Source organism: Pollachius pollachius, assembly GCF_949987615.1.
Source record: "Pollachius pollachius genome assembly, chromosome: 15".
In the NCBI taxonomy this organism is placed as follows: Eukaryota; Metazoa; Chordata; class Actinopteri; order Gadiformes; family Gadidae; genus Pollachius; species Pollachius pollachius.
Window position 1 is genome coordinate 6,405,339 of NC_136948.1, and position 14,626 is coordinate 6,419,964.

At 46.6% G+C, this 14,626-nt stretch overlaps 1 protein-coding gene and 1 long non-coding RNA gene across 4 annotated transcripts; one reads left to right on the plus strand and one right to left on the minus strand.

Moving 5' to 3' along the window:
• The first annotated feature begins 1,687 nt into the window (after nucleotides 1-1,687).
• LOC307086721 lies at nucleotides 1,688-4,316 on the plus strand. Of its 2 annotated transcripts, none has more exons than XR_013812458.1 (3): nucleotides 1,688-2,021; nucleotides 2,608-3,146; nucleotides 3,613-4,316. It is a non-coding gene; the product is annotated as an uncharacterized lncRNA (long non-coding RNA). The 2 variants fall into 2 exon arrangements; XR_013812459.1 differs by lacking the exon at nucleotides 3,613-4,316 and adding an exon at nucleotides 3,229-3,383.
• A 5,410-nt stretch (nucleotides 4,317-9,726) lies between these two features.
• Nucleotides 9,727-12,272, minus strand: vsnl1b (visinin-like 1b; the record flags this gene model as incomplete). Of its 2 annotated transcripts, XM_079752013.1 has the most annotated exons (3): nucleotides 9,727-9,924; nucleotides 11,252-11,467; nucleotides 12,111-12,272. In XM_079752013.1, the coding sequence occupies 3 exons, from the start codon at nucleotides 12,270-12,272 to the stop codon at nucleotides 9,727-9,729; spliced, it is 576 nt and encodes a 191-aa protein (XP_079608139.1). The 2 variants fall into 2 exon arrangements, with proteins under 2 accessions (XP_079608139.1, XP_079608140.1); XM_079752014.1 differs by lacking the exon at nucleotides 11,252-11,467.
• Nucleotides 12,273-14,626: the final 2,354 nt, after the last annotated feature.

The following is a 14,626-nucleotide window of genomic DNA, read 5'->3' on the forward strand; positions in this document are numbered from 1 at the left end:
AGATCTTTGTCTTTCTCATAATTACAAGATAATTATCTCATAATAACGAGATCTTTATGTCATAATTACGAGATAATTATCTCAGAATTACGAGATATTTCTCTCGTAATTATGAGATAATTATCTCGTATTTACGACATCAGAATCCCATAGCCTTGTCTTCCCCCACATGTTGTTCAGTTGATTGTTGGTCGGTACTTCCGTAAAGATGGAAAGTAATTGGCAGTTTCGGAGTTTGCGGTTCAATAGATCGTCAGTGAAACATTGTTGCAATACAAATGACACCTCTAGCTAAATGTAGTAACCTAGAGATCCAGCTACAACATTGTTTTCATCCAAACGAGCTGTCTTTAGCGAACGGTGAATTGCATTGGCTTCTATGAGCTGTCGGCGCTCAGGGATCGCCGCAAAGTGCAAAACGGAAAACGACCACAATGGTCAAATTTCAATACCGTCGCCATTATTGACTCTAGAGCCCCACAACTTGTTCCATATAGTCATGGCCTCTATATGGTCTTACTACAATCCTTCATTTTGAAAAATATATCTCTACTTATTTTAAAGGATTTTTCATTTTGCAACAATTTCAATAGCGTCCCCATTATTAACTCTAGAGCCCCAAAACTTGTTCCATATAGGCATGTCCCATATTTTTCCAAACCAAAGGTTTTAGTATGACCATAATGAGCCCAAACCTCTATGGAACAAGTTTTGGGGCTCTAGAGTCAATAACGGCGACGCTTTTGAAATTGTTGCTATATAAAAATTCCTCAAAAATAAGAAGAGATATATTTTTCAAAACTAAAGGTTGTAGTAAGACCAAGGGCGTAGGAACCGGGGGGGACGGAGGGGACGTGTCCCCTCCAATATTGGAGACAGGCGCATTTGTCCCACCTAAAAATTATACCGGGGGGAGAAAAATATTTTATTTTATTTTGAAAGCGCAACACAGCGTCTTGTCACCGCTTCTCATTCTAAAAAACTGGATGATTGAGCAATTAAAGAATTGATTTGATATTTATCAGTTCATTACTGCCATTCAAAATGTTTTTTCCTTTACATTTACAAATGTATCTTTTTAGTAGAATAAAATATATTTGTGAATTTTTTCAGTGTAGTTAATTTATGACATATTTCTGTTTAAACCATTAACGGATCTGTCAGGTTTCCGATATGTGTCCCCCCCAATGTTAAAGTCATTCCTACGCCCCTGAGTAAGACCATATAGAGGCCATGCCTCTACGGAAGAAGTTGTGGGGCTCTATAATCAATAATGGCAACCCTTTTGAAATTGTTGCAAAAAAAAAATGGACATTGACATTTTTGCCAAATAGAAATTCCTCAAAAATAAGAACAGATGTATTTTTCCAAACTAATGGTTTCACTAAGACCATATAGAGGCCATCCCTATATGGAACAAGTTTTAGGGCTATAAAAAATGGCGACGCTATTGAATTCTTTGCCCAATAAAAAATCCTCAAAAATAAGTAGATATATTTTTCAAAACGAAAGGTTTTAGTAAGACCATGTAGAGGCCATGCCTATATAGAACAAGTTTTGGGGCTCTAGAGTTAATAATGGCGACGCTATTGAAATTGTTGCTAAATAAAAAATCCTTAAAAATAAGTTGAGATATATTTTTCAAAGCTAAAGGTTGTCGTAATAGACGGTGGGCCGAGACGCCGTATCAGCTTTAGTTTTTGAAAATAATGATCCCCATGGAGGGAGAACCTGGATCTTTGAAGTTTTAAAGTTTATTTTTTTCTCAATCAGATTTTCCTTGTTGGCACTCGTAATTCTTGCACATTTTTTCATAATCATAGTTTAAAGTTCGTTAAATTTTCAGGCAAACGCGGCAGCCTACTATGTCAGTGGAACCAATGGCACGCAGCGCTACAAATCACGTGATGTTATTAAACCAATCAGACGGAGATGCTAGGAACAGCTGTTGATCTAAACATTTACCTGGTGGACACATCACGAAATATTATAAGCTAAATAAGAAGCTTACACGTGTGTGGGTAAGTATTAATGTTGTTGGAAAATGCTAGCTATGTGCTAGTTATTTGTATAACCTTTGCGAGGCGGCGTGAGCTTCACGCGTGAAGCGTAGGAGACCTGAATCTATATTTCAATATCACTGACTATTCTCATCGAGTTTATATTAACATTATTCATGTCACACGATGTGAATAACCCAAATTGTTGGAGGTTAAGCTGTGGCAATTTGGCAGCTGGCCAGCGTCATTAAGAGCTTGTTAAGCCACGCACTCAGTATAAGTGTGTGAGTATAAGTAACGTTACTGGTTATTATATTGGTGTTGCCGTTATACCCAGAGAGAGGGATAACAGAAGGAATTTAAATGATCTAAAGACATGGTTCTCTGTGGTATACCCCAGTCAGCAAATTTCAAACAGTGAAGTAAACCCCCCTGAAATGTTGTTGAGCATAATGGCATGTTTTAATAGTTAGGCTAATAATGTATTGATTCATTAGATAAAAATGGACCTTTCTGTCTAAGTTTAAATTGTATTTAAACCAGCTTCGTGCCATATCAATTATGTGAAAGATGAATTCAACTAATGGAGTAACAATATTTCCACTAGGTGATACTCCCATGGCAGACAATGAGAAATGGTGCTCAAACCATACACTGTTGGTGAGTTAACTTTTATTCTAATATCTAACTGTTAATAAATCAGAATGCTTGGTAACATATTTACAGAAACAAATAACATTAACATGAACAGTACTCTTGTTTTCACCATGTGTTCTTGAACACGGCACTGGTTGATGAAGGGTGTTAGCCTCTCATGCTGGCCCTGGAACCACTAGTCATCTTCAAATGACCTATTGCCACAGTTTGTGCATTGGCACAGGTTTGTACATGGCAGCTCATGCATTTTGCAAGTGCACCTGCCCTTAACACAGTTTGTTTTTTTACAAGAGCAGTGCACCAGTTCAAGGATTGCCTCTGGAGCTGGGGGAAGGGTCATCCAGTCCACTTCTAAGAATTCTCCTGCCATCTTCCAGCCATGACATTCAGGGGCAGGAATATCAGGCCTACAGTCAAGGCTCCTTCTGTGGACTGCAGCCTGATAGTTAGCACGCTGGATGTGCTTGTCCAAGCAGTCTTTGTTTGGAGGTAAGTCTCTCTCAGAGCACTTTCCTGACTTGAACAGCTTAACTCTTGCCTTGTTAACATCCATACACTCCTGATCATACAGGTCACATGTGAAAGCCTCCACTGCCTTGCAGAACTCTGGGGATGGAGAGAAACTTGTTCCTAGTTCTCTAAACAGGGTGATGTATTGTCTCTGGGAAATGAGCTTTTTATATGCTTTGGTTTTCCCCACCCCATATATAGCGCTCACAGTGTCACATCCAGAGAATGCATGCAGACCCACAAGCGCATCACATTTGTCTTCCCCGAGGTGGGCATGAAGCCTATTGATGTCAATAATATGTGGATTTCTGTTTTTTTGTTTTTTGATTTTGTTATATCCGATTTTTTTCCACCCACATAACTTATGTCATACGAGTTACAAAGTTTGGTTCTCAAATGTAATTTGCATAATGTAATTGTGTTTTCATATTGTTTTTATTCACAGATTCACAGCTGAAGTTCAAGATTCACATTGACATGACTATTCTTTTCTTATTGGACACCTACCCTCTTTTTCTGCCTCCTTGTAAAATAAAGGCGCCTTTTCAAATCTTCTCTGGGCTCGTTTTATGTTTGTGATGTTGGTGAAGTGGCTGTAGCAGTCTCTGTGGTAGCCACAGTTAGCTGGAATAGCAGCAGGTTCCTGAAGTTTGAGGTTCACAGTTAACTTATTTGAAAGGACAGATAATGAAAGCACACATAATAAATAAAAAGATATATAGTCAAAGTTAATTTCCATTTTCAGTCTCTTGGCAAGCCAAAGCCAGCCATATAACTACTATATAGTATGACGACAAACCTGGGTTCTAAGATTAAATCTCAGCACTGCCTCTTCTGCCACAGTACTCTCTCTGGTACCAAGGTCTTTCCAGAGAAACAAGGCAGCAATAAATTTCCTCCATCCTGTGTCTGTAAACGGGGTTACAGGACCATCTTTTTCCGAAACATGCATACAGCACTCCATTGTTTGCTAGCTAACGTAGTTTCAACAAGAGAAATGTAGTGTGGCTAATTGCGAAGTCATTTTTGTCGGATTGACAGGTGGAAAGAACTGTACTCCGATGCCGGTACTGACAGCAGTTAAACAAAATATCCCTGGTAACCGCCAGCAAACAAAGAAAAAACTTAAACCCCCGGGAAATTTCGAGGCTTGTCATTGGACAATAACTACAATGACATCATACATGTCGGACCCCGAGCATAGCTGCCCGCTCAGTTTGCCGGAACCAGTAACTCAGACAAAGTTACCGATAAACAAAAAATGTGCAAGAGGTAAGAGTGCCAACAATTTTTGTTTAATTTGTTGAAAAATGAAGATGTTGTACACAGAAAATTACGTCCTCCCTCGGTGGGGATCGTCTGAATACACGTAATCTCCCCTTGGCCCACCATCTATAAGACCATATAGAGGCCATGACTATCTAGAACAAGTTGTGGGGCTCTAGAGTTAATAATGTGGCGACGCTATTGAAATTGTTGCTAAATAAAAAAATCCTTAAAAATAAGTTGAGATATATTTTTCAAAGCTAAAGGTTGTAGTAAGACCATATAGAGGCCATGACTATCTTGAACAAGTTGTGGGCTCTAGAGTCAATTATGGCGACGCTATTGAAATTTGACCATTGTGGTCGTTTTCAGTTTTGCACTTTGCAGACGGTCCCTAAACTCGCGGTTGTAAGCCGACAGCTCGTAGAAGCCAATGCAATTCACCGTTCGCTAAAGACGGCTCGTTTGGATGAAAACAATGTTGTAGCTGGTTCTCTAGGTTACTACATTTAGCTAGAGGAGTCATTAGTGACGCAACGATGTTTCACTGATGATCTATTGAACCCCAAACTCCGAATCTGCCCATTTCTTTCCATCTTCACTGAAGTACCGAGTCCGACCAACAATCAACTCAACCACATGTGGTGGAAGACTAGGCTATGGGATGCTGATGTCGTAATTACGAGATAACTATCTCGTAATTAGGACATAAAGATCTCATAATTATGAAATATTTTCTCATAATTACGAGATCTTTATGGCATAATTAAGAGATAACCTGATTTTATTTTGTGATGTGAATGCAATGCGCCAACGTAGAAACGCACGCTTCGCGCAAAATAATGTTTTCATTCCGAGAGTCTGAACGGATGATAATATATTGAGGTTTTACCTTCATCCGGTTGTTCCAATTGTCGTTCAGTCCTTTATAGTCCGATAGTCAATCGAAATCCAGACTACAAATTAGTGGCGTTAACGATGAAAACCCAAACATCAGTAGTACTTCCTAGGACCTCGACCTCACCGTCCAACGCACATGTTGAAGAGCACTCGCCGATGGCTCCATGGGACGTCATTCGTTTTGATTGGACCACAGGAAAGTGGGCGTGTCTTCCTTGTCGTCCAGGGCTTCCTCCAATAGGCCTCACAGTAGGCCTTCGGCAATAACTATTAATACACACTTTCTCCTAAAGCTCAACCCTAAACCAAAGCTTGGCCTTTCAACCTTACACCATCGAATGATAAAATATACAGGACTGGAGAATTTTATTTTGGCATTTCAAAAATGTTCTGTATAGTTTATGATAGTTTCAGACAGTTATGGGGAATCATGAAGAATATGGTGTTGTTTCACCCAGTATGCTAATTTCTCCACAGGGATGAATATTTTTTTAAGGAGTAGGCCGTACATGACAAGGACTATCCTACTGCGCCAATCATATGCAATTACCTTTCTATGTGAGCAGTATTTTAATCAGCATTGCTGATTATTAATTGTCATACATCTCTTTGATGCCGAATGGACCAGGATTGTCTAGGGTGTAGCCCAGAGGTTCTGGGTTCGATCCCAGCATGTCTGTGGTCTACCTGCCTGTGGTCTAGATGTTTGTGGTCAACCTGTCTGTGGTATCCTGTCTGTGGTACCCCTTTGTGGTCTTCCTGTCTGTGGTCTACCTGTCGAGGCATCCTTGAGCAAGAAGCCCCTAGCTTGTAAGAAGACGATATCATGAAAGTTGTGAGGTAGAGAAGCATCCTATTCAAGCTGATGTTACACCATCGTCCATATGGGAGGAATGGTTTCCTAGGAGAAGACTTCCTACTATAATGGCTGAATAATGGATCCATGCTCAGGCAACTGATGGATGGGTGCTACTGGTCTGGTGTCTATATTTAGACCATCTCTCCGTGTGTACGATAAGAGCTGAAACTGATACATGATGATTCGCACAGATAGCCCCGACTCGGCGGGCTCGTGCAGGGATCCTCAAACAACCACAAACCGTTTGTGTGCACAAACCCTCGCGGATATGTTCGCTGTCTCGTGTTCGTGCCAAACTAGAGGCTCAGGCGTCGGATTTCTGTACGACTAAATGTTTGTTATTCACCAGGGAAACGTCCGCATGTGGGGAAGTCGTGATAGGTGGGGCCAGAGGGGCTGCTCTTGGGCTTTCTTTACGTTGCGTTGGTCGATGGCCGGTGGCTGCTCACATCCTGGTGGTTGTGTTGCAGACAGGAATGTCGGCGGCTGGGGCACCCCGGTGGCTCACCGGGTAGAGCGCATAGCGTATAGGTCCTGAACACAGCGACCGGGGTTTGATTCCTGCCCGTTGTCCTTTGCTGCATGTCCTCCTCTCTATCTCCCTCTACAATAAAATGCCAAAAATAAATCTTTAAATTAATGTTGGCGGCAGTTTTGTTTGCCTCTTTGGTTGGTTTAATCTCTGACTTCTGTGTGAGTTCGCAGTGTGTACATTCCCAGAGCGGAATGGGATGCAGAAGATGATAGTGAGGGTTACCAACTAACCAATATGGGGTCTGTATGAATAGAGACTGTGGCTCCTCCTGCTCTCCATCCTATACAGATACCAGACACAGAGATAGGATCAGGTTTTGAGTTTACTGTCTAACCCCTACCTGCTCCTTAGTGACCTGTATCAGAGTAGACTGTCTAACCCCTACCTGCTCCTTAATGAGCTGTATCTGAGTTTACTGTCTAACTCCTACCTGATCCTTAATGACCTGTATCAGAGTAGACTGTCTAACCCCTACCTGCTCCTTAATGAGCTGTATCTGAGTTTACTGTCTCTTACCCCTACCTGCTCCTTAGTGACCTGTATCAGAGTAGACTGTCTAACCCCTACCTGCTCCTTAATGACCCCTCATAGAGCTATCTGTCGGAGTGTGACCCTGTAGACGCCTCCCCAGGGGCCTACTGCTCTAGGGGCCTGCTACTCCAGGGGCTCAGTGCTCCAGGGGCCCGCCGCCCGAGGGGCCCGCCGCTCCAGGGGCCTGCCGCCCCAGGGGCCCTCTGCTCTAGTCCCCGGGACCCACATCATGAACCAGCCAGCGTTGGCCCCGCCGTGTCTTTTGAAAAAGCCCATTGAAGTTTTATTTAGTTTCAGTCACTACAGAAGTCATTTGGTGCAACACATGCCACATGTAGAAAATAACAGAACAGAAACACACACACTTTGTGGTTGGATTTGTCATATAAACATCGACCAGACGAGAAGGTGTTGACATGGCGGTGGGATTGGACTGGATCAATTATAGAGACGGTACCCATGGGGGGATTTGGGGGGGTGTTGGTCTCAATAAAGTGTTATAGTTTTCTACCGTAAATCATTCTGCATATCGCATTACTGTATAGGAACGAACGCCTAGCTAGACACCCAGTCCTTGCTTGCATAGCCTACAATCGGGGGGGGGGGGGGGGGGGGGGGGAGCTGTTGAAAGTGTTGAAATGAGGAGAGCTAGCGCAGCTAACGTTAGCGGTAGCCTACGTCGCCACGGCGGCCATCTTTAAAGTAGGGAAAGTCCTCCTTCCTCCAAGTGTCTGCACCACTGATAATCTCTGAAAAGACCCAACGGATTATAAAATGAGACAATCAATAAAAAGTTAATCTCGTTATAAAGTTGTTTTTTTATTCTTATTAATATTATAACTATAGGTATCGGAATGCAGTGTGTCCAGTAAACATACTTTGAAACAGACTTTGAACTTTCGTCGCCTCTCCCCCCCCTTGTGGAGAACGTGCTCGCGTAGCTTCGAGGTTCAAAGCCCTAAAGATTGTAAATCGTTTTTGTAGTGCTCTTTTTGTATATTTTATTTCTGTAAACATATTGATATGTCCTCTGTAAAGTTACTAGAGTTGAAATCATGTGACGGTGGCTGCGGCGATGGTGGGGGAGAGGGGAGATAGTCCAACTAAGTTCAGGTTGTTAATGTGGCTAATGCGTAATGTGTCTAATGATGTTAGACGCCATTTTGTCTCTCGTCGCTGTTCGGCGGCGGACGGCGTCGACCACAACATGGACGCCGCAGTTTATCGCTTAGTCACCGACGCAAATCATAACTGAATCCAAGCCAAGGGGCGGGAACCACACACACAATGTGACTCCTCCGTTGTCCTTCAAAGTAAAACACAAACCCATGAAGAGAAAAGCAACAACTCAAGAGGCACAGGTGCGTGTGCGATGGGGTGAGAAGGGGACCATCGTCCGGGATCAGGTGACGTAATGTACTTATTTACCACACACTGTACATCCCATGCAACAATACTAAACAAATTCTGTAGGGACACTCGTTTTTATACCCACCTAAGGATGCAAAAGGTAAGAGATTATATATATTCATATATATATATATATATATATTATCAATATTTTTCTGACACATAATAACTGCATGCAAAGAACTGACACTCCCCAATGTGTGTGTGTTTGTTTGTGTGTGTGTGTGTGTGTGTATGTCTGTGTGCGTGTGCGTGTGTGTGTGTGTGTGTGCGTTGTGATCCTCCCGTCCGAGGTCTGAACAGTAGACAGTTACAATTATCATAGGAGTTATTGTCTTGGTACTATTTATATAAAGCATACATTAGCTTCAGCAGTGACCACCGGCTGGTTTGAAGGCGGAGCGTTGGGAATAGGTGGTGCGTTGGGGTGGGTGGGGTGTGATGGAGGTGTTCTAGATATATACGTCAGGGTACATAATTCATAAATGCAGTGCTCCACTGATTTACAAGCTACGAGGTGAAGGGGGCGATGTATAGGTGTGTGTGTGTTTGTGTGTGTGGGAGGGGAGGGCGGGGACAGGTTACAGTGCACAACTCACATGTTTTTTTTTTGGTGTGTCTGATATAGAAACGTATGATACCGTTGAGCTATAAGAGAGATGATTCAGCCTTTTACATTCTCATGCATACGACCACAAGAAGCGAGTCCATTGAAAAAATAGTCCAAGCATTATTTTTTTTTTTGTCGTTTTTGTTCGTTATTTTCCTGTGGAAATGGCAGAGAATCTAACATCAAATCGTGAGCTGCTGCTGCTGCTGTCCGGAGAGAGTGAGAGTGAGAGTGAGAGTGAGAGAGAGTGTGAGTGTGAGTGTGAGTGCGTACGTGTGAGTGCGTACGTGTGAGTGGTTGTTTGTGTGCTTGTGTGTGTGTGTGTGTGTGTGTGTGTGTGTGTGTGTGTGTGTGTGTGTGTGTGTGTGTGTGCGTGCGAGAGGAAACAGACTGGACACGGTGGACGGGGGCGTTTTGATGGGGGCGGGGCAGGGGGGGGGGGGGGCGCTCACTTCTGCATGTCGCACTGCAGGAGCAGAACGATGGAGGGGTCGCTCTTGGCTGCCTCCTTAAACTCGTCCAAAGAGATCTGGTCGTCGTTGTTCTTGTCCATCTTGGAGAAGATGCGGTCCACGCGCTGCTCTGGCGTCAGGCCGTCCTCGTTCATCTTCATCATGATCACCGTGCCCACCATCTTGTAGATGGCCTGCGGGGAATATTATGGGATGCAATGAGAGGGACTCACTCACAGGACGCTGGCCGTCGGGGGGGGGGGGGATTGTGCCGTGTGTGCGTGCGCTACATGCAGGCCGGTCGTGCCAGCTTGGAATCCTGTGTGTTCTAAGAATGGTTCTTTATTATGGGATGTAGTAGGATTGGGATCGATGCACACTCCCTTTTTTTTAAACCCTCAAAACCCACCTCCTTAAGATCGCTTTCACCACATCACCTCCTTCCCTTCTCTCCGCTTCTTCCTTTCTTACCGTTTGACTTATACATGTTCATATTAAATATTAAAAAATATTAATGATTTTGGGTTCACCCTGTAAACCGCCTTTGATTATTTCGAAAAGTGCTATATAAATCAAATGTATATTATTATTATTATTGCTTTTGACGAATAAACACACCAAGGATGATTAATTTTGTATCAAACAGGCCAATAAATCATTCATATGTGTGTTACATCCTACATCACCGCCAAAGTATCGTCATTTAGCTTATTAGTCGTTTATTAGTCCCTCCTCTCTGTCTCTCCTCACTGTCTCTCCTCCTCCTCCTCACTGTCTCTCCTCACTGTCTCCTCCTCACTGTCTCCTCCTCACTGTCTCCTCCTCACTGTCTCCTCCTCACTGTCCCCTTCTCTCCTCACTGTCCCTCCTCCCCTCCTCACTGTCTCTGTCTCTCCACACTGTCTCCTCCTCTCTGTCCCCTTCTCTCCTCACTACCCCTCCTCCCCTCCTCACTGTCCCCTTCTCTCCTCACTGCCCCTCCTCCCCTCCTCACTGTCCCCTTCTCTCCTCACTGCCCCTCCTCCCCTCCTCACTGTCCCCTTCTCTCCTCACTGCCCCTCCTCCCCTCCTCACTGTCCCCTTCTCTCCTCACTGCCCCTCCTCCCCTCCTCACTGTCCCCTTCTCTCCTCAGTGCCCCTCCTCCCCTCCTCACTGTCCCCTTCTCTCCTCACTGCCCCTCCTCCCCTCCTCACTGTCCCCTTCTCTCCTCACTGCCCCTCCTCCCCTCCTCACTGTCCCCTTCTCTCCTCACTGCCCCTCCTCCCCTCCTCACTGTCCCCTTCTCTCCTCAGTGCCCCTCCTCCCCTCCTCACTGTCCCCTTCTCTCCTCACTGCCCCTCCGGGACACAGAGGTCCCTCCCGGACTTTTATTTTGAAGTAAGGGAAGAACTAGGGGAACGGGGACGGAGATAAGGTTGGCCAGTTTGCTCCGTCTCTCGCTCTCTCCCTAACCCTACACTAAGGAGACAACGTCAGAATAGAAGTCTCGATCCTTGAGATGGCCGTTAGTGGTGAGTTACCTCGATGATCTCCAGCATCTCCACCCGGGTGATCTTGCCGTCCCCGTCCAGGTCGTACATGTTGAAGGCCCAGTTGAGCTTCTGCTCGAAGCTGCCCCGGGACGTGATGGACAGGGCGCAGATGAACTCTCGGAAGTCGATGGTGCCGTCGCTGTTCTTGTCGAAGGTCCTGAAGGCGTGTTGGGCAAATTTGGAGGCGTCGCCGTACGGGAAGAACTGGGGAACGGGGGGGGGGGGGGGGGGGGGGGAGGAAGAGAGACAAGGTTGGCCGCTTCGCTCTCGGTTCGAAAGGTGTGGGGTTGCCCCTACACCAAGGACACGACTTCAAAATAAAAGTCCTGATCTTTGAGATGGCTGAGTTGCTGGCTATAGGAGGGATGACCATTCAGTTTCTTCTGACGAACGTTTATCGCTTTGGATAAAAGCGTCTGCTTAATGTCCTAAATGTAAATGTGAATGAAAGACCTCTATTTCAGGGATTTTGATTAAAAGGGAAAATATGAAATATGAAAGAATTGTGATTTACTTTTCTCTGCAGTAGAGCTCCTTTACAGACCAATAATTAATAAAATCACAAGGGACCCGATCCAACGGCAGGTTATGCAATAATCAGCCACTGCAACACACCTGTTTGGCCAGAGGGGGCGCTGTTTCCTAGAGTTTTCCTCGTAAACGTTCGGTCACTCTTTAAAGCACACACACACACACACACACAGACACACACACACACGCACACACACACACACACACACGCGCGCACACACACACACACACGAATACACACACGCACACACACACACACAAATGCGCACACACACACACACACACAAATGCGCACACACACACACGTGGGGCACACCTTGACGTAGAGCTGCTGGAACTCGTCCAGGTTGAGGCGGCCGCTGGGGCAGTCCTTCAGGAAGCCTTTGTACCACTGCTTCAGCTCGTGCTCGTTGAACTCCGTGTTCTTCACCAGGTCCTCCATGACCTCCGGGGTCAGCTTGCTGTTCTGTTTGCCCATGGTGCTCCTCCTATGGCGGGGAGGGGGGGGGGGGGGGGGGGGGGGACACAGGGGATGAGGCGCGTGGATGAGGCCCACCGAGGCCCCCGTGTTATCAGCGGGGACGGGGGCCGGCGGAGGTCTGTGCCGTGCTCATGACACGCCCCGTCTGTTTGGGTTCTCTACGGCTCTGCCGGGGCCAGACCCCGAACCGATGACACACTTACACGCACACACAGGCACACACACGTAGGTGCACGCACACATGCATGCATGCAGACACTCGCACACACACACACACACACACACACACACGCCAAGGGACACGCACACGCAGGCATGCATGCATGCACGCACGACACACACACACACGCCAAGGGACACGCACACACAGGCATGCATGCATGCACGCACGACACACACACACACACACGACACACACATATACACACATATATACACGACATACACATATACACACGCGCACACAAATGCGTAGGCACACTCAGGCATGCACACATACACACACAACACACACACACACGCTTTGGCACATGCATGTAGGCATGCATGCACGCACACACAAAACACACACGCACGCTTTGGCACACGCATGCAGGCACACACACAACACAGACACACACACAGACACACACATGCGTAGGCACACGGCACATAGGCGCAGGCATGTACGCATACACAAACGCATGCACACGCAACATACACACACACACACACACATGTGGGCACCCTCGCTCAGGCAAACACGCACTCACAAACGCACGCACAGTCACCCATGTACACACACACACACACACGCACACACACACACACACGCTGGAGCGAGGCCATCCGCGGTGTCGTGCAGAAGCCGTCGGTCAGAGGTTTCGATCGGTCCTATCCGGTTTCCATCGCCGGCCTCTGTCCCGTAACCCTCTCTCAATAGTGACAACAACAGCCCTGCCCCCGCCACTGTACTACACAACGCAGCCGGGCCGCCTCACACAGGGGGCTGGGGGGGGGATCAATACGGCTGATGAACGGGGGTGAGAGGGTGAGAGGGTGAGAGGGTGAGAGGGTGAACACCGACGTCCCGGGGATGAGGGGGCCGCCCTGGATGGATTCATTGTTTGGCCACAAAAAGACGAATCGAAACCACACAGGCCGACACAGACACCGGCGTAGAGTCCGAGATGAGTGGGTTGTTGTTGTGTTTCATTAACACCGACCACACACACACACACACACACACACACACACACACACACACACACACACACACACACACACACACACACACACACACACACACACACACACACACACCTCTATAAGCATCCCGGCTCCTCGTCCAGTGCGGGACGGCTCCGACCAGAGCACCCTGCAGCCCCACTTCACGGCGGACGCGTGCAGCGGCGAGCGACAGAACACGGTTTCACGGTGTGTGTCGTCCGCGGTGCATAATGCATCAAAATGAGACCCCCAACAGGGCCGGGCGAACCCCTCCTTCTGGTGTTTTTTTTTTAAGATGGGAGAGAACGTCTGGGGGGTCCGGAGAAGACATGATGAGGCAATGGTCTGAGGGGTTTGCGCAGCAGAACAGAGCTGCGGAGACCAGACGCCTCGACTACACTGCATTGGTTTGGGGCCTTTTGGGGGAAAAAACTGCACAGAAACGCGTGATGCTGCGTCCCAAATCAGCGCAACGCACGGCCTGCCTCCTGCTGCCCCTGTGAACACCCGGGACACATGTTGTGCGTTTATAACCCGACCAGAGTAACGATTAGCAGCCTATTGCCCTCATTAGGGAATGGATGCAGCTGCTCATGTCGACCAGAGTCTGCGTTGGATGACCTTGAGGACAAATGTTTAGCAGGAAGATTATAAAAACAAAGCGCTCACCTGCCGTGAGGAACAGCCATTAACGAAGTGTCTCGGCAGAGAGGCTTATGGTTTGGGCTGGGTGTTTTGGCTCTTGGTCGTTCATATCGTCGTAATAGCCTACCGTACGCGCCAAGGCGATGACGGATTGATCAAATATTCCGTCAAATAGAAAATGTAGCTATTTTTTTTGGACGCTGTGTTAAATGACATGTTGGGGGGTGCCGCCGAAGCCCCCCGTCTCGGTGGACGCGATACTGCATTCCGATGGAAACGACGCAGTGAGACGTTTTTTTTTTACGCTATTAGACCCTCTCACCCTGTTCCCATTAACATCTTTCCAAGCGCAATGGGGGAAAAAACGCGTCAAAATGCGTTGCCATTTGGCCTATTTTTTTTTTTCAAACACCAAACCGTTCCGTCGGTAGCACCACCACGTCGCGGTGGAAAACCACCCAAAAGACGTCCCAGCGTATGAATTCGACGGCGTATTG